The sequence below is a fragment of the Perissodus microlepis genome, chromosome 22 (assembly GCF_051167445.1).
Source record: "Perissodus microlepis isolate ML-2025 ecotype Zambia chromosome 22, ASM5116744v1, whole genome shotgun sequence".
NCBI classification, from domain to species: Eukaryota; Metazoa; Chordata; class Actinopteri; order Cichliformes; family Cichlidae; genus Perissodus; species Perissodus microlepis.
The window spans coordinates 28061839-28082422 of NC_140481.1; the positions used below are offsets into that span (position 1 = coordinate 28061839).

The 20584-nt window shown below is 40.2% G+C and overlaps 1 protein-coding gene across 3 annotated transcripts in view; it reads right to left on the reverse strand.

Moving 5' to 3' along the window:
* The window catches only part of pvrl2l (PVR cell adhesion molecule related 2 like), a 325880-nt gene that overhangs the window by 158178 nt on the left and 147118 nt on the right, over window positions 1-20584 (reverse strand). For all 3 annotated transcript variants that reach the window (XM_084919672.1, XM_084919671.1, XM_084919670.1), the window contains exons 4-6: window positions 18305-18598; window positions 15494-15611; window positions 14434-14582 (exon numbers count right to left, since the gene is read on the reverse strand). In XM_084919672.1, coding sequence (XP_084775798.1) covers window positions 14434-14582; window positions 15494-15611; window positions 18305-18598 — 561 coding nt within the window. The remainder of the gene's footprint in view (window positions 1-14433; window positions 14583-15493; window positions 15612-18304; window positions 18599-20584) is intronic.

Here is a 20584-nt window from a genome sequence, read left to right on the forward strand (position 1 = left end):
TACTATGGCTGCCACTTTTGTGGCTATTATTTTGCTACAATTGATCATGAATACAATCAGACAGGTAGCAAGCTATGCAGGAGGATGAAGACTCAATTTTTGATTCTGAGTACTAAGTTCTGGCCTGATGACCATTGTCCATATGCAGCACTTACTGAGCTTTTTCAATCCTCTCCTGCCCTCTTCATTTTCTCTGGTCAGTTTTCCCTTCATTTCCTCTTTCCTGTCTTCATTTACCTGCCTAGAGGTCTATATGCAAATTGTCCTCCCTCAAACATCTAACCTTACACCCCTCCTTCTCTCGCTCCCTGTTAACCTCCCACACCTTCTCCCTCTCTCTGCATTGATCAGTTCATAGTGGATTAGCTGCAGTTTGTGATAGCCGTCTGACCCAGCCTGGCCTTGAACAAGCCCTGCTAGCAAATTGAAAGACAGTGAGCTGGTCTGCAGGATTAGACACTACCCAGTCTGTCTGGCTCATTATTACAAACACACAAAAATAAACACACACATACACACGCGGAGAGCGAGATGGGCGGTTTATTGAGCTTTTTGGATGCGTCATGCCAGAAGGGAATAGCCCACAGTTGCAACACTGAGAGAAATGAGAAAAGTGACTAAGCCCTCAACACAAATTGGATCTTCTGCGAGTATTTGTGTGTCTGTGCATGCTTGTGTTTGTCTCGATGGAGTTTGTGAGTGTGTGTGTGTGTGTGCATGCGCTCTATCTGCTTATGTAAGTGTCTGTGCACGTGTGTGTATTCTTGTGACTATCGGCACCTGTGTGCAGGAATGAACTGCATTAAAAAATGAAAAAATTTTAAATAAAAGCTAAGAGAGTGGCTGAGTTGTGGCCCAGGGTCTTTAAAGTTGAAATAGAAAGCAGCCGCAGAAGCACAGAGGTAATCATGAACTGCTCCCTCACCAAGCTTCAGTTGCAGGTAACATCTGACCCTGAGTCCAGTGAAGAATGAGCCTGTGCAACAGCAAATGTGCATATAACAAAATAAAACAAAATAAACGTGTGTGCCGAAGCAGATACGAAACATAAGTACACTGTGGGCTTGTGCATTTAAATCGCAGGATGGTGATTTGTACCACAAAAATCCACAGCGGTATATATAGAGCACACAGGCTATAGGTGATATTCATGATGTGCTGTATACATTATTTGAAATGCATTTAGTCAACTATTACATGTAATTTTGCCTGGAGCCAGACAGCTGAAGAAGTTTGGATTTGGACGTGAGATTCAGAAACCCACAAATACTGAAAACCGAGACACGAAGAAATGGGATAAAAGCCCAGGGGAGGTGGATACAGTGCATCATGAGCATGTGTAAGCGTGTGCTCGTTTGTGCATTCAAGGGTCACCCACATGCTGCCTCTCCCTGATTGAAACCAGCAGTGCCTGGCTTGGCTCAGCTCTCTCAATGAGCTCACCCTTCTCTTTTGACTGCTGTAGTAAAAGGGAAAGTCTTGACTGCATCAACCCACGCGGGCCCCAAGCGTGAAATATTCAGGTAAAAAAACGAATACCTCTTTTTAAAATATTTAAACCACATACCACACAACACTCAACCCCTTCGGCCCCTCGGCTTCTTTTCCAACTCTGACGCATATCAATAATGTACCCATTTCGATCAGATGGATCTATTTCAAAGTCGAGATGGAGATTAGCTGATATGAATTTAATTAAGAGAAGGTTCTTGACTGGAATTTGACCATAAGTGGCTCCTTTAAAGAACAACATTAACATTTCAGCTAGCCAAGTCCACACACTGGTCACTTCAAAGCTAAGAATGAAATACTGTAATCCTGAGAAAGTCTCGTCGACATATCACACGCTTCAAAACTGGCCAACAGGGTCATGTAATATCAATTAAGTAGAATTTTAAAAAACGGAAAAACAAACTTTTAAACAACACACTGGGAAAGCTTTTTTGTCTGCAACAAATGTTAAAGAGTTACATCACAGGAGCACAGAAATGGAAGAATAATTCCAGACAATTTTAAACAGTTTTTCTTATTCACAACTCGACGCTTGCTTAATCTCAGCTGGCGGTGGCTTTCGTCTGACTCCTGCCTGTTCCAGGGAACAAAACACAAACACCACCTGTAGGAAGCGATGCTGCTGCGTCTGTGAAAAGAACCCCCAAAACCCACCGTTCTTGAAAAATGTGGCATCTCAGTTTAATTCTTTGTCACTGTCTTGAAGGACAAAAAACAGGACCGCAGACAGCTAAGAGTGTGACACTAAATTCTTGGCTTGCTTCCCAGAAAATAATCTAGCAGTGAGACTTGGAATAACAACACTTTTTAGTCTGTGGCACCAGCATCCTCTCCGTTTCTGTGTTTTCACCTTTTGAACCCTATTTTGGTTCATTTTCAGTTAATCAAAGGCCTAATCCCTCTGCTAATTCTGCTAATTTGTTCCTGTACCACACAGCCACTCTCACAAATTTACAGCCATTATGCTCTATGTTAGTATTTTAAGCTAATTACAGGCCTAATCCTAATTAGGTGTCATTTTTGTACCTACAACACAGAACAAGAATTTTCCTAAATATCACTCTACCCACTTTTGTTAATTATAGTTTTACTGAATGGTGACATTCTTTGGACCAGAGACCTTGTTTTAAATGCTTTTTTGCTACATTTTCCATGTAATATACTAGAGTTTCATTTCTGATGTTCTGCCTGAGCACAGTGTTGCATAATGTACGTTTTGTCGTTCAGTAATTCAGCATTGGAGTTTACATGGATATGTTTGACATTTTAGTTCTTAAGCAGTGTCTACAGACACACTGAGGGAGTGGAGATGCAGTACCTTGGAAAGGCCATGCAGCTGCTGGCACATGCTCACAGGCTGATGTTGGGACTAAACTTTTGACCTTTTGGTTAAAAGCCCTCCTGTCTCTACCTACCCTCCTGCTCCAAAAACACATCTATTATCATTCCAATGCTGTTGTCTTGCACTACATAGAGAGGAACAAGAGGCACTGTGCTATACTTACATTATGTTAAATGAATACCAGACACAGAGAGTTATTACGCTGCAATGAGATCTTAATGCTTGATTCTTGGCCTCCACTCTGCTCTAACTTGGATGGTGCATCTCCACTTTTCATAGTAGTAGAGTAAGTTTTTTTACTTTAATGAAATTATACCAAACCTTTGCATTTAAAGAGCACACTTCCCCCAAAGAATAATAATAAACATTTTAATTGCCAGCATGTCAGAAAGTCTACTCCCACACAGTTGTATAAACATCCTACTGAGCAAGAGCAGCCTCTGCACTGCATTGGAAGGGTGTAATTAGTCTCCACACTATATATACACATATAATATTCGATAACTGCAAGAGACAGAGCAGATAATTGCTCACTTATGTGTTGTGATTTACTTGCTTGCTCACAATTTTCGCCTTTTCTGTTTCGGTTTATGATTGTCACTTTATGTAGAGCTCAAAATACAAAATGCTTTTTAGCCACACTACCTTAAAGTTTATTAGTTGCTTTGGCACCAACTGATTATATTTCAGGTGGAAACTGAATGTAAGGTCTGTTATGCAGTATTTACAGGCTGCTGTCGAATACTCTGTGCTTCAGTTTTACTTGGCATTCTTCACAATACTCAGGGATGCTAAACCTGTGTTGCCAGGGGCTATTTTCTAAGCATTACAGCAGGTCAGGGGCCAGTTAATGAACAAAGAAAAATATTTTAGTGAAAATTCAGTGAAAATGAAGGTTAGTCCTCAATGACTGAATCTAAACAAAATAATTGCATTTCCCTTATCTTATGAAATTCATAAAAAATTGCCAAACTATATTAGTTTGACACAAGAACTGACACTAAACCTAAGAGGCAAATACCTTATTTCACTCTATTTAACCCTTTAAAGCCGGTTGGAGCGGGCACGCTCTGTTTTGCATGACTATTTTTAAATCCCGGTAGCTCTCCAACCACGTAAGCTAGCGCAATAATTTTTTTTGCAAATGAAACCCGAGGAGTTGTACTTACATCTTATGCCATCAGCTTGTCCTAGGTCACGGTTTCCTTCCACATATAGCTTTGCAAAAACTGCATAAAAAGCACTTGCAGCAACAAAAACATAATATTCCAGAAACACGCTTTGCCGATCCGATCAGCTGTTCATAACACTTCCTACGTTGGAATAGACGTCAGCGTGAACTTTTGCATGTCCGCCATGACATGCCCGAAACCGGAAGTGACGTCATTTGCGGAAATGTAGTTTTTTTTACCATCAGGGCCTCATGAGCCTATTCTGGTGTTTTTAAAAGTTTTCTTTGACTTTATGACTTTCTGTGTCGTTTCTGGGATGCTTAGGACTCATATTGCACTGCTAGAAATAGTTTATTTTGATGCATATGCTGCTTTTTTGCAAATTTGCAGTATAATATTTATTTTCGTTTTTCCTGCAGTATATAAAAATTGGTGTATTTCAAAAATAAAACTATGAAGACACTCAAAATAAATTTCCTGTGGTGGGAAACTATTTTGTGCAACTTTTTTGTATTTACAGTTTTGAGGGATAAGCCTCTTAAATTTCTCTAACTAGAAATATATGTTAAAAAAACAAAAACGATTTTCAATTTTTTTGTAGTTTATTGCACTTTTTTGCAATTTATGTAATTACTATGCACTTAATGCAGACATATTATTAAAATCTGGGCTATAATGGTTGTATTGATGTATAGCAACTTGAAATGCTCCCAAAAATGGCTCTACAACATGTAAAAATATAATATAAGCTCTGGCGGACTTGGTTCTATGGTAGGTCTTAAAGGGTTAATAGCTGCTACTGCATGTCATTGGGAATGACTTTGGTTACAGCTGAACATTAACTGGAAACTTAGTGACAGGGATGGGAATCGAGAACCAATTGTTAATCTGTTTGCCTATCGATCTACTTGCACTTGCGCTAAAATCAGCTGATTTCAGTTAATGTGCCAGAGGATGAAAATAATAGCACAGTTTACAGCGTGGATATGGACATATGGACATTTTCTTGGTGTTGGACTATAGCCTATAGGTTTATATTGTTATAACTGGTAATTATGAGACGATGTTTTGGTCATTTTACATAGAAACACTAAAGCAATCTAATGTCTAATGTCTTTGATATACTGCTTAGCGATGGTGGTGACTCTCAAAGCGGAGCCAGAGAGAATCGATAAGGAATAAAATTGATATGTGATATTGATGATGGAATTGGAATCATTAAATTCTGATAATTTCCATCCCTACTTAGTGAGGCAGAAAATGGTCATCAGTCAAGTTGTCAAAGTGAAACTTGATTGGCCCCCAGGGAACATATGGAGTATAACTGTGTTATAATATAATTTTTTTTTAAAAAAAACATTAGAACAATGCTGTTAGCCCAACATCTTTCTGAAAAAGTTAAAACGACAAATTACACCAATACAACGTTTCATGGGATAGCCTCCTTTGAGTCCTAAAGTCATTGTGGCTCTACAAAAGTCTGCCATTGATCGCCGAAACTCTATGAACAGAAGATACGACGATTTTACACCAGTGTTCAATTATTACAAATTTCACAGTAACCTTTTCCACTGATCGCCGTGGGTCAGTCACACAAAAAGCTCTAGTCATAGACAACAAATATGTAGCAGTGGAAATTCACAGTTTCACAGTCTCTTTTTCTTGGAGCCCCCACACTGGTGGTGGTAATCTGTTGTCTGGAAGGTCATCCTGCTATGAGACAGAGAAACAGACTAAAGTTACAGCTGTCGGGTGCCCAGTGATACAGAGGTGAGATATAAACCTCCCCCCAACTCAAATCTCTCTATGTGAAAGACTTCTCACCCCTGTCCTAGGCGTATGTGTGTGCTTGTGTATTCCCTCCAGGTATGTGTGTGATAAGCCATAGCCTGAAGGCCTTCTCCTCAGCTCTTATCTCCCTGACAGACGTTACCCTTGCATGGCTGCGGCCCCAGCAGTCACTCCGAGGGCGCGAAAGCAGGGTTCTCTCTCAGCTTTCTGGAAGTTTTTATCAGATCTTTTTGGCTTTGTTTCTGATTGTCCAGGAAAATAACACACACACACACACACACACACACACACACACACACACACACACACACACACACACACACACACACACACACACATATATATATATATATTTTTTTTTTTTGGGAAATTGAGCTCAACTGTAAAATGATTTCAGAGTGGAAATGAAACTCATCTAGATTAAATGACTCCCCGTGTTACTGCCAAGATTCATCTGAGGTGTTAGAAAAACACAAGTGATAGGAGATCAGTAATTACCAATTCTGAAAGTCACAGTGAAATCATAAATGAATTTTCACATCATGGACATTAATTATACTTGATTACGTCGAGGTTATGAACAAACTGTGTTTTGCTGTTGTATTTAAACCTTTTATCCATCTTGCTTTTGTTTAAAAATCAAATCTTCTCTTTAGCAAAACTAAATTTGTTCATACATCACAATGACTCTCAGCTGTCGAACGACCTGGCAGAAAAGATCAGTCACTTTTAAAGACTTTCTGTTTCTGTTCTGCTTTTTCTTGCTGCCTTGTAAAATGTTTTTATTTTATTTAAAACACTTTGGGACAAGTGCGATCTTCTCGTTAATGCTTCTCTAACATCATATTTTTTGTTCTCGGTGAAAAAAACAAATGATGTAGAATGTGTTATTATTTTAGGCACATCTTGCTCTGGGAGACACATTTCTTAATAGTCACACGCAGACATACCACGCTGTCTTGCAGTGGAGCTCTGACAGCTCTGTTTGTTTTTTTTCTTGCAATTTTGACAGAACCAGTGATAAATCACAGCTGTATGTTTTGAAGCAGACAGGCCAGTCGCAGACAGGTCGTGATAATAATAAGGTGAAAAACAAAGAAACTGCAAAGTGCACAAATTTCCACAAAGTACTTGGAGAAGAAACAACACCAAGCTAAATCATCCAATAGGGAAATCTCTCTGAAGCTTCAAGACTAAATAAAGCAAAAAAAGGATTTTCTTACAAAATAGTATATGTATTTAATTACTGAATACTGCCACACGTCCCCACCTCAGTCACTCAGTTCTCCAGTTTTATAAAGCAGTAGGCAATTATCTAGTCCAAGCACAAACCACAACTGAACTTTTCATCCACACCTCCCACATCTACAAGATGTTCTCTAGGAAGGAGTGTTGTTCTTTTAACGCTATAGTTTTATACCCTCGGGTGCAAATTAAGTGAAACTGAATCAGCTTAATCAAGGCATGAAGATTAGATAAGATCTTACTAGAAGTCTAAACAGGCGGTCTTTCTCTGTCTGTTACTGCAGCAAGACATCAGCTATACAGGAGGCCCCAAAGAGCTGGAAAGACAGTTTAAGGGTTTAAGTCTTTACTTTTTGTGAGGATGAATTCAGTCTTATAAATATTTTAGACGTATTGACCAAAGCCTGAGATGCATAGTGTATCACATACTACAGAGATGCTTCTCTGTACAGTTACGACAGCCTCAGATACATGTGGCACTAAAGACAGAGGCTAAAGTTTGGGCATTAACCTTCCACTTTTCTCTCTTCTGAAATAGTTAAATAATTAATCAACAGACTGATCAGCAACAAATTATTGGCAACTTCGATAGTCAGTTCATCTGATGAGGTTTATTTCACTGTGCCTGCCTCGTCTTATTATTCAGTGCGCTGATTGCGTTTGGCACAAATGATCGCTCAGGCACCTTTTTAGTGGAGGCATCCCATAATGACGTTCTGAGGGCATTAGTTTAAAATCAGAACAAAGAGGCTGTTGTAGATCAGCAACAATTGACTAGGCTTCCCTCAAATGGCAACTTATCTAATGAGGTTTGTTGCCAACTAATGATTGTTCTGAAAATCCGGTGGAGGTTCTTCCATTTTGCTGCAATCAGCTTCCTAACATGACCTGTAGCTCTATGTCATATTTAAAAAAAACAACAAAAAAAAACAAACAATGGGGATAAAACATACCCAAGATTGGTTGCCATATCAACAATGGTTTCACCAGATAAACATGATTAATACGGACTTTCTGCGGAAGATCAGCTAGAAAATCTCTAAGCCAATGAGGGAGTCCTGGAGTTACCCCCATATTTATTAGCTGCTGGAATAAAATGTGTGGCCTCATTGTTAAAAAGGCTGAAGAGCCACGAATAAAGTCCTTGTCTGAGCATTTTCCTTTCTTCGTGTTTCCTGTTATCTTCGTGAATGATGATGATGATAATGATGTGAATAAAACCAAGCTATCTGAAGTCTCGCTGGCCACTGAGACTCATGGAAAAGAAAATGTTCAGTATTTTTTTTCTTCATTTTCTATTTAATACTACATTTTTACAGGGAGAACAGCACAGTAATTTTGCAGTGCAATGCATCACAGCATTTAAGGCACTAATTTCCAAGGTCGAATAGAAGGGCCTTTAAATCATTCTAAAAAGATGTACGACTTTTTTCCAGGCTGTTGATGAAATTAATGCAACATTTGTACAGTACTCATCTTTAATATAAAACACTTTATTACAACAATTCCTTTGCTTAACCTGTACCTAATCTTTGAATGTGTGATTCAAACCTATGTGTGATTCATTTAGCTTGTACAGAGGTTAACCCAGGCTTTATGTCATAGAGAGTTGGTGCCAGCATTTTCCCCTATGGCTAGATCGTCTGATTATTTTATGCACCGAGCGCCACGGTCCAATTTGTCTGTGTGTGCATGTGTAAAACATTGTTGTGTATGTGATGTGTCTGCACAGTGAGTATGTATCTTTCCAGTAGATGGCTATCTCACTTGCTGCAGGCGATCCAGGAAATGCTCCTCCACTGGTCCACTCAGATGTGACTGTGTGTATAAATGTGTATAAGGGTGTGAATATGAGGGTGTGTGTGTGTGTGTGTGTGTGTGTGCTGAACAGCAACAACCGCCCCCAGCCCACTGCCAGCTGGACTCCCCCATGAAAGGACTTTTTTGTATGGGGGGGTGTGGGAGGTGGAGTGATGGGCTGAGGGATAGAGGACAGAGGGGGTCACAGCCTCCTGCCAGCTCACTCTTTCAGATTGGACCAGAAGCCATCAGAGTCCTAGGAGGACTTTCCTGCCACTCTCCTCCTGCTGTTACCTCTGTTTGTACCTCCCCATCACAGCGTCCTCGCCCCAAACACTTGCCTCTATCTCGGTTTCGAGCCCTTCTGCAATCATGCTGTCTTTATTCTACTGCCCACCCCAACTCATACCCCCGCCCCCAAGCCAATCTTTTTTTTTTTTTTCCCTGCCAATACCGTCTCCCACTCTCCTCTCTGGGCACGGTGCACTGGGCAGATCCAGCTGGCGCAGTGGCAACCAAGCAAGCCATGCATAGCTGGCATCATGTGCATGTTGACGGATGGGATGCAGGGTGGGGCTGGAGTGTGCGTGTTTAGTTGTGTGTATCAGTCTCTGCGGATATTGGGCGGGGGGATGCTCTACACATTTGACTCTCATCAGCGAAAAACAAAAATCTCGAGCTGTATGACAGTAACATTTATTCCTGAGAGCTTAAGATGGATGAGAGGGAAATGGGCCAGGAGAGTGTGTGCTGTGTGTGGGTGTCCGTGTTTATTACGGCTCTCAAAATGCCTCCAAGTAGTTCAAGCTCTTCTTTCAACTCGTCTTGACCCCCCTTCTTTCCTTCCTTCCTTTCTCCAACCCCTTTTCCCTTTGCCTCACTTCCCTTTCCCCATCATTGTGATCTTTCTTATACAGTCCATCCAGACTGCATTTAAAACATGAACCTATCCTATCCAGGCTCATAAAGTAGCATCCTATCAGCGAGAGGTCCCTTTCACATTTCACAAGGGACTATAGTATACAAAATTACAAAAAACAGCATCATTTTGGAATAAGTAAGGCACCAAGCTAACTATCGAGAGCTGAGTTCTTAAAGTGAGAGGTAGTTTAATGTCACAATCAGAAGAAATGCAGGTTTAAATCACTTTAAAATTTCCTTCACTTTCCCAGAATCAAGTCGATCTTTTATATACAGCCAATTCTACCACAATATAGCTCCTCTCCATCCTTCTCCAAGCAACAGAGGCTGTGGGACATCACGACACGTGACGGCTGCTTGACGGCAGCAGAAAAGCGAGACAGCATGATACTTTCATCTACCATTTAGCAGAACAGAGAAAAGATGTTAACAGTTCTCAGCGGGGAAATTAGCAGGGCATTATGAGCCCGTGTACACTGAGTGCCTGGGATATTAACTGTTACATTATGGGAAGCTGGGGTCTTCCATGCCAAACGGTTTACAACTCATGCTGAGAGACTGGAACTGGCTTCTGCCACAAGTGGCAAGTGGTGAATTTGTAATAATAGAGCACAAGCTGCAGAACAACAATCAGTATCGCTCTGATTTAATAATTTAAAATACATGATGCCTAATAAATTCTGTGATGACAGTCAGTAAAACCTCTACTATAGAAGTGCTGTAGAAGTTCTTTAAATATAGCTATACATATAATCAGCTTGGAGTCACAATGTGAAGTATCTGTATAGCACAGTTTAGCTATATCACAACATACCAAACCACAATTGAATTCATTACGGCTCCAGCTGCCACAGCATTCGATAACTGCGCTGACCTTTGATACGGCCAACCTCGTTGGTGAAAGGGTCACTTGTAATGATCTCCTTCCTCGACTAAACCTGTAGCTTGAGCTGAACTAATTGGCTCAATAAATGCATGTTGATACGGGTCACTAGAGAGAAATCACTATTTAATGCCAAAAATGTCTCAGCGCAAGGTGTAATTGTTGAATGATTGGACGAGTTTTACTGTGAAGCTGTATAAAATGAAAGGCAAAAAGGAACACCGAGGTTAGTGTTTTTCATAAATACCGGCGGTATAAAAAGGAACACCACTCCAACATATAATTAAGGTGAATATCACACTGTTGCATGATTTCCCTACTGAAAACCACGAGTTGCACATAAAAATGAAAGCACCGGAAGTTAAATCGCTTGATTCAAACCATATCAGACTGACACTATCATGTTTTGCTCATAGCATGATTAATTAGCTCACTAGAGTCAGTGGTTCAACTCTCGGTGTGTGCTTTCATTAGCCACTCACATGTCGGTGAATCGGTCATTGAGCCGAATGTATGATGATGATTTTCACAAAGGTGAATCAAATGATCCATTCCTGTTGTAATTCACTACCAGTGGCAGACTGGCCATCTGGAGTGCTGTGAGTTTTCCCAGTAGGGTTCTTTTCGAATTAGGCCAATGCAAAAGAACAGAAATTGAAATATTCACTGGGCCGTGGATCTGATGACAGGCCTGGTGGAGTGAAGAAGACTCATTACAGTTCATGATTCACCTGCTTTCACCACAAATAAGAGCTTATTTGATGTCATTTACAATGCCAATATTCATAAATGCCACAGTGTCTTGAAGGGGCAAAGATTTAATCATAAATTACTTTTATATTTATATAAAGTATTATAAGCATAGAAAGATCACTGAACATGCTCATGCCTGATGGTGTGTTGTTGAGTTTTACTTCAGTTGTATAATTCCTCACAAGCAGTCACGTTGCAGAAAAGGGATGAGAACTAAGCAGTCAAACAAAAAGATGTTTTTTCTGAGTGCTGGACTCAAATTCTATAAGTAAACGTTGCAAAAATGAGAGATTAAGTCGCTTTGTTACTTTATATCATCTAGCTGTTTTGCTGCTGTGGAAAACAAGCAAACCCTGAAACACCAAGGACACATTTAACCATAACAAAGTCTGGGCTTAAAACTGTGAGTTCACAACCGGGTGCTGGATGATCTGGCTCCATTTTCTAATTCAATAAATAAAATGTATTAAATAAGTTCCACCTTTGTTAAATGCCTTATACACTTACATAATTTAATCAAAGCTTTCAGAAGTAAACACTCTTCCCCAGATAAGTTATGGCAGTTTTATCATTTATTTGCTTTATCAGATAAATGTTATTGTTGATAACAGGTCTTCCTTTGTGTCATTCTGTCACACTGTAGAAGCTAGATAGGTAGAAAACCTCCAGCAGAGGTTAAGGCTTTAGTTTTGGTTTATCAGCGACTGTGATTGCAATTCTAATTCAGTCCTTAATTTAGGTGATTTAACCTTGATTGGACAGCCGAAGTCATTTATGGGGTTTTGATGAGATGGTCTAACTCAGAAGCGCAGGACATTTTTTCCTTTCATTGCCAGCTCCTATTGATTATTGTCCAGCAGTTGTAAAGAACGACATTGAAATGAAATGCATTTCAAACATTTATGTCTGATGCCTGAAAATTCTTGAGCTGATATGTTGGACTATCGTACCTGTGTGGAAACAATGGAATGCGCATTACCAAAAAATTTTATCAACACGTTGTTGAGTTTTACTTCAGTTGTATAATTCCTCACAAGCAGTCACGTTGCAGAAAAGGGATGAGAACTAAGCAGTCAAACAAAAAGCCTTTTTTCTGAGTGCTGGACTCAAATTCTATAAGTAAACATTCCAAAAATGAGAGATTAAGTCGCTTTGTTACTTTATATCATCTAGCTGTTTTGCTGCTGTGGAAAACAGGCAAACCCTGAAACACCAAGGACACATTTAACCATCACAAAGTCTGGGCTTGATGTCAGTTACTTAGAAAGATGAAACATTTGCCTGTCCTCAAAGAGTTTAAAGTGTGTGCGGATAGCGTGAAGGTTTTACTTGTGTCTGTAAAGGATTTTAGAGCGTTAACTCTTATTTTATGTGTATTATGCGTGTGTGTGTGCTAGTAGGGGAAAGTATACCCTCCGTGATACTTTGAGTCAGTCTCAATGCTATGCTTCGAGCAAGAACAGTAGCAGCTTAGCCACTTCTGAACCTCCCACACTCCCAGCGCACCGTCTGGCTACAAAGAATCTTTTTTCTCAGAGGAAACAATTCAAATCTCCTTCTCCGATTTCCCACGGATTTTCTAAATGTAGTTTTCGCACTCTCTTTTGGCAAGAGTGTATGATTTTTTTTCTTTATGTTTTCTTTTCCTTTATTGTAAAACTCCACATGGTGATTATGCTAACAAATTCTTCTAAAAAAATGTGGAAGGAAGAAAGAAAAACATTTTGACCAGTCAAGCAGTCAGTGTGGAGTGCAACACTGTGGAAACACACACACACACACACACACACACACAGTGATTAAAATGACACTAACAAGATTTGAGGCCTGCCTGCTGACGTGCAATGAGGCATTTCAACATGCAGACTTGTTCCTGGGTTTGTGTTTGCGTGCTTGTGAGTTTAGAGGTGTGTGCATGTGTGTAGGATTCGTATATTGAAGCATCAGAAGGCAGGGGGGGGGAAGAAAAAGAAACTGTGACCGAAAGTCGTGGCAACAGTGACCAAATCATCTCACTGGTAAATGTCAAAAGTCAAGACCCAGCAGAAAGATCAAGACTGCATGCAGACACAACCATTATACTGTTACCAGAAGGAGAAATTCAAAGGTGAAAGAGGAAAGAAAATGTGAACGACTCAGTTCCCTTGTTTAGTAAGTGTTAGTCAAAAAAAATGCAATGAAAGGAAAAGGTAAGAAAAAACTAAACAAAAAAAGAAAAACAAGAAGAAAAGCAAACCTGGGCAAACTGGCTCACACCAACTTGAACCCCTTGAAAAAATCTGGAAATCGTCCAACAATCCCAGCACCGCTGCATCCACTGCAGGGCCAAAACTCTTGTAGAAGGGCCTATCATACACCACAATTCACTTTGAATTTGCATCCAGCAGAGCTACAGATTCCCGCTGCAGTGTAGCCGTGCAAAGTTCAGTTTCAAGAGAGTGCTTTCGATCGGAGGTTATAAACACCGGCCCTTGTCTTGCATTTTGGCCCTGCTGTGGGGAAAGGGTCAATCAAAGGTCTCCACTGTGCCTCGCTAAAATTTGGCCAGTGAGGAGGAAAACATTAAAAAAACAATCCGATGTGAAGACTGAGAGAGATCAGCATCCCTGCAGCTCCCAGATCAGCTCTGATCCCAGAATGTGTGCATGTGTGAGAGAGAAAATTATGTTTCTGTGCATGCATGTCTGCAAGTGTATCCATCCACCGGAAGAGGCGTATGAGACTATATGTGCATGCATATGTGCACTGGGACAATGTGGAATATTGTCAGGGAACTAGCATGGCTCACAGTGTGTGTGTGTATGTGAGTGTATGTGTGTGCAAGCAGTGATCACATGCTGTTTGCTGTATTCCTGTTGGGTGTGATGGAGTATTGTGTTGGGTCACCAGTGTGTATTCATCATATTGACTGGTAAATATACATGGATTTCCATTTCATTTGTGCAAACGTCCACACATATACAAGGCGTGTGTGTTTGTTTGTGTGTGTGTTGTCACTGTGTTAATAGACTCACCAATGACAACAGTGGTGATTTGGTTCCTGCTGGACCCGAGCCGATTCTTGACCTCACAGATGAAGGTGGTGTTGACAGCATCATCCACCTTCCTCACTGTCAGCTTGTTGCCCTCCACCACCACTGTTTCTGGCAAAGGACCAGAAGCCCTGTTGATGGGGAAAAGATGAGAAGGAAGGCGAAGCAGGGAGGACATAAAAATGAGGTCGTGAGTACAGGTTTTTGGTGAGATCACAAAGGATCAGAGCAGAGAGGAATGGAACAAAGTAATGAAGAAGTAAAGCAGGAGAGGTAAGTCATTGTGTAAATCAGGGATAACAAGAAAAGACGAGACGAGACGGTGGGGACGAAAAGGAAGCAGTGACGAGGTCATATATTTGGAGAAATTGGATAAATAAGATGTGGGGGAAAATTGAAAAGACAAAATCATGAAAGAAAGAAGGAGAATAAAGATAAAAAAAACAGAAAAAATGGGAAAAGACAGAAAATGTGGTTTGAGGAACATGGTTTGTTGCTGCAATATTCAAAGATGGCAGTAATGTGTGAAAAATCATGCGAACAGCCATTCTGTCTCCCTGCTCAATATTCATAAAGAGAAAGCAAGCCATCTGTCCATCAGAACGACATTTTTTTCTTTTTTTAAAAAACACAAATGCATTTGAATGTCTACTTAAAAAAAATCTTTTGCCAAAGCATGGCAAAGAAAAATCCTCTGCCAAGGCCAGTGCCCCAGTTTTGTGATTTTAATGAAAAAGTTCCAGATCTGTACGTAATTTAGTGGGTTTTTCCTTTGCCCATATTCTTCCTCTCGGAGAAGTTTCTGTGTAATGTTGCTGATAAACAACCAGGCAAACAGGCCTTCAAAAAACCCCACCTGTCTCATACACCTTTGCCCTTAATTACCATTACAGCAAAAAAGAAGATTGTCAGGCACATTTCTACAGTGATTACAACTAAAACCCAATTTACAAGATGGTTAGGAGTAAAATGTAAATAAAAGCAGAAGGCAATAAGACAAAAAGCATCCCAGATATCCTGATGGATTAAGTGTGACTCTTACGCAGTCCAGGTGATTGTTGTGGGCTCGGGGTTGGCGTTAGCCAGGCAGACCAGCGTGGCATCAGAACGTCCAACGTACCAGTTGTGGTCGTATCCCTCAATGGACACAGAGGGTAGATCTGAAACACAGAAAAGAGTCACAATAACTTTGAATTTAATCATTTAAATTACAGAAAAATGTTGGAAAATAGCAACAGCTCTAAAGTCTTGCATCAGTTTCATGCTCTCAAATAAACAAAAACCAAGTTGAGATTTAATCCTCATGTATCCAGAGGGCATTAAAAAAAACAAAAAACAAGGTAATCTTAGCACAAAGAAGGCTGTGTGTGTGTGGAAATTTCAAAAAAGCCTTCCTTGTGGCTTTCTTTCCCTTCAGGTTTGAAAAAGAAAAGCAAGTGAGAGGACTATAGGTGTGAGGAGAGGACAGTGTGTCAGTGAGAGTAAGAAGAAGCAGGACAGGATGGTAAGTGTGTGGTGTGATGTGTGTGTTCCTCCTAGAGTGCGCTGACCTATAAAAGCTGATCTGAGTTACACAGTAGACAGGAGACATGATCCTTCACACCATCACTAAACTAACACATACACAGTGAGGAATCACGCTGTGTGAGCATGCCTGCTGCAGGTCTCCTATCTCTGCGAGCACCAATTTTAAGTACAAGGACATGTTTTTCCAATCCTCACTAAAGGCTACTTCTACTTGAAGGTTACTTTGAATTAAGTTTAAGTTGGGATTTCAAACAGATGAATGAGTGTCCCCTCAAAAGAACTACATATGCATGACATGCACACACACACATAAAGTACACACAAACAGGGCACGATGGAAAAAGTTCCTCGACTCCATAAAAAGCATAAACCTTGTTTGATGAAATTTGACCTCTATTTCCTGAACTGAATAAGCGGAAGAAACACTGGTGGATCCCCTTCAACAGAGTGCTCCTACTTATTTAGGTCGCCTGAAAGTTTTGTTGTGACCACTTGTACAAACCCATCAGCTGAAAGTGTCCCATGCAACAAAGGCAACCCCTAAACCTGAATTTCATTTCACCCAGAGGATTAAGTTACCGGGAGCCAAACCTGGGAAGTAAAGTCAGTGAAAAGTGACAATTGCTATTTGAACCCAACACTTTTTTATCAGCAGTAATCTTCAAAACTTGATGTCTGCTTTATGCAGACATAATAAATGCTATGATAAAATCACAGACACTTGCAAGTGATCAGTACAGAACTTCCACAGATATACATATCTGGAGGTGTTTTTGCTTTTTATTTAAGAAAATGCAATTGCATCTTGTAGATACTAAATCTGGGCACGTGCATACAGTACATACTGAGATGTACACTTCTTGAAAGGTAGTTAAGATAATTTAAAAGCTTGACTTGCAGCCATATCACTGTGAATGTCACAGAACAGTCAGGGGTCTTGTCCTCGTAAGACAAGTGCATGTAAGAACAACAGTTCTCTCAACAACATTTGACATGCACGCTTTGATTGTGTGTGCATGCCACCTAAAATTTAGAGATTATAAAACCAAGCCGAAAGAAGACAATCTGTTCCATCTTTGCAGTAACCGGCAGCAAGGTCACACCATTGAGACGATGCTGGCGGCATCCCTAAATCTCTTGAAAGCCACGCTGAACCTGTGTAATATTTTAATCCCTTGCAAATTAGAATGGAATTTAATGGATTCATTTAAAGCAATGTGTGTGTGTGTGTGTGTGTGCTTATTTGTATGCAAAATGTGTGTTTGTGATTTTTTTCTATGCACCTGAGGGCCAAAAGACCAAAAAGGACAAATTAAAGAAAATTCTTTGGGGGCATTTTCTTCATCTTACTTCTTAAGCGCTCTCTGTAAAGTTTGGGTTTACTGCAGATTGAACATTCTGAGTTTCCATACGCATCTGCTTCATCTGTCCTCATATTGCATGTAATTAAAGATTTCTAAGTGCATGCATTTGTCATAATCTGCTGATAAATTAATAACTAAGGAGAACCAGCAATGAACGCAGAGCCCATTAAGGGTGCTACAATTAATAGTGCACAAAATCCTGCAGTTTTATAGCTAATCAGCAAAGGATTACACTCCAAAACAGGATATAAGCAACAGGCTGCTGGATGCGTTAGTTGCTAACCAAGGATCTTGTGGTACAGTTAGACATACCGAATAAACCAACCTTGGCTGAGTTTGCTTTTGGCTGGTTTTAAGCTCATTACCTCAGTTATTCAGCAAAGAGTTCCAGCAGTGGACTGCAACATGATATACCACTGTAATTTAATAAATTCCAAGTACACAAATACTGTCAGCAAAAACTTGTCCTTGTTAGATCATGATGTGCATTCACGAGGCAGTTCGCAGTCTATCTGCGTTCATTTGCACCACTATCCCAAACGTGTTGTCACATATTCTGCAGGTTTGCTATACTATTTCGACAATGGGAATGTAAGATATAGCAAAATACTCTTATTTGTTTATTTTCCCTAGAAAATTACTGTTTAGTCAACTTTATTTCAATTGCAATTTTTCCCCTTGTTGTTCCCACCAGTGGGGCCCTGCCGTGAATTCAAGTAACACTGCATTACAGAAACAGTATATAATGCCTCTCAGTTAGTGGTAAAGCACTTGCAAGTGACTGTGAAAGTTAAGGGCTCCAGGTTCTTTGAAAAGCACTGATCTGTGTCTGAAATTGCATGCACTTTCAAGTTATTTAAAACTTTAGTTGGTCTTGTGATCATTGAAATAAAGTACCCCGTTAGGGAATACAATTCTAAGTGCTTTGTTCAAGAGTGTATATATGTGTGTGTCTTCCTTACACTCCACAGATAGCTTGATTGGGTAAACCCAAGGCTGCTTCTGTGTCTTCTGGTTGACTCTGCAGATCACTTCCCTGCCGTTGTCTGCCGGTGTAGGGACCAGCCGATACTCGCTGCGTACCGTCACCGTGCCGTCTGGCCCGCTCGTGGTGCTGGTTGAATGATTGCCTCCCACTGGCGCCAACCACTCGATCGTGGCTGCTGGTTTGGCGTCCGCTGCCTCACACCGGGCTACCACCACCGACTTGGTGCCAGCTTGGACAGTCACACCATTGGCCGAATTCTTGGGCTTGGCTGGGGGGATGATAGATAAGAAAGACAAGGGGGGAGTTAAGTAGGAGAGTCCAAGACAGAAGGCACAGAGAGGGAAACAGAGAGAAAAGAAAAGTGGCAGTGGAGGGAGAAAGATAAAAGAAGGGCGGTGAATGGAAAGGGACATCAAACAAGAGGCCCAGGGAGAGAAGAAGAGGGAGGAGGGCAGGGAAAGCATAAGAGGAGGAGGTGGTTCAGTTTGTTGTGCAAATATACTGTGGTGGCATCCTACTGTGGCTGTAATGAAATACCGAGAGAAGCAGGAGGCCCTCTGGTGTGACTCTGGGCCAGTCCACTTCATACGGACAGAAAGAGGAAACACACATAGATCCGTAAAACCGCATACACCAGCCAATGCAAGTGTTATAAAGAATCATAATGTTTATACCATGATATGATAACCGTGTGAAAATGGTCAATTTTATTTGGATAAAACAGTCAGTTTTGAGTTACTGTCACCAAAAATTGCTTTGCTGGTAATTCCCAATTGAATTGAAGCCGAAATCATACTAGTAGTTTCAACAGCAAAATGCACGAAATTGCTTTCCATCTTTGTAATGTTAGGTTTATCAAACTGTATAGAACTTCTAGAAAGTGCCAATTTTCTATGAAAACGTCCTCCCCTTCTTAGAACAAACTGCTACACTATCAATCTATCAGCAAATGTCACCGAATTCCATTATTTTGTGATGTCAAGTCTTGAAATTTCCTTGTTTTGTTACACCCACTCACCTCAAACATGCATCATTTTGTACTGCACAATATGATTTCATAAATTCCCCCCAAACGCCTTTAAATCTGTTTTATGTGTCCATAGGCTATGCAGAGAGACAGTAATGGACATGCTGAAATTGAAAGATTTTTCATATCAAGAAAAAGTGAGGCAGTTACCAAAAACAGCGTATCGCCTCCTGATTCACTGAGGCTTCTGTTTTGTCTGTCCTCGTCAGTGGATTTCTTTTCATTAAATGGCTCAAGAAAGAAGTCCTTCACTCTAAGGACAGACAAAATCTTTATCTCCGCTGCAAACTCCACTGCAGCTATACTCTAAATTTTAAAAAGGGCCATTTGGTGCCTTAATGTTATAAATAACCAAAAATCCATGAGAATAAAAATACAAGGTACTATTAACTTGCAAAACAAACTTTAGCCTTTCCAACAGTGGTAAATGCTTTCCATTAATACTTAATTTTAATTTTTTTTAATGCACCCATTAAAGGTGTTAATTTCAGAGCCTGGTAAGGCCAGCACTTAAAATAATAACGAAGTTGTATAAATTCACGTCATACTTTGATTTGTTCACAGGTATAAAGTGCAGCACAATGTTTCACATTAAATTCAGCTCCTATGAAATGTATGTAATGACAGCGAGCAGTCTGACGGTGCTGACCTTAAAAAGAAAATACATAGTAAGTCATCGTAACTGGCTATTTTTTCCCCCACTCATTTTATTTCATCTTCTTTCTCAAAGTTTAAACTTTGGGTTTAAAGTAAGAATCTAGAATGCACAGCCTCAGTAGTTGAACAGTTAGATATTTTTCCTCCTTTTCTGCCTCTTTACAAATTAGTTTGAAATGTAATCATGGTTATTACATTAAACTAGCTGTGAATAAATATGCCTTCAATGAAGATGTCAGTTTTTATTATTAGTTTCTAGTCCACCAGAATCCTCTGAGGTTTTAACCAGAAACTGTCATTATCACTGACAAGGGAACATGTCCACCTAAATCATAGAGAGCATTCTGGACATGCTGTGCTCCATGTAAATACCAGATTGGCTGTCACTTCCCAACTATCCTGTGCACATTTGCAGTGCTGGAGCATAACCAGCAGATTCTGGCCAACCCACTACCTTTGTTTCTGTTTTTGCTTTTGTTAACCTCATTTTTTTTCTTTAATTCTGCTCAATGCCTCACTTACATATGGATAGACAACACTGCTTCAGTCAAAATGGCTACTGTCAGTCAA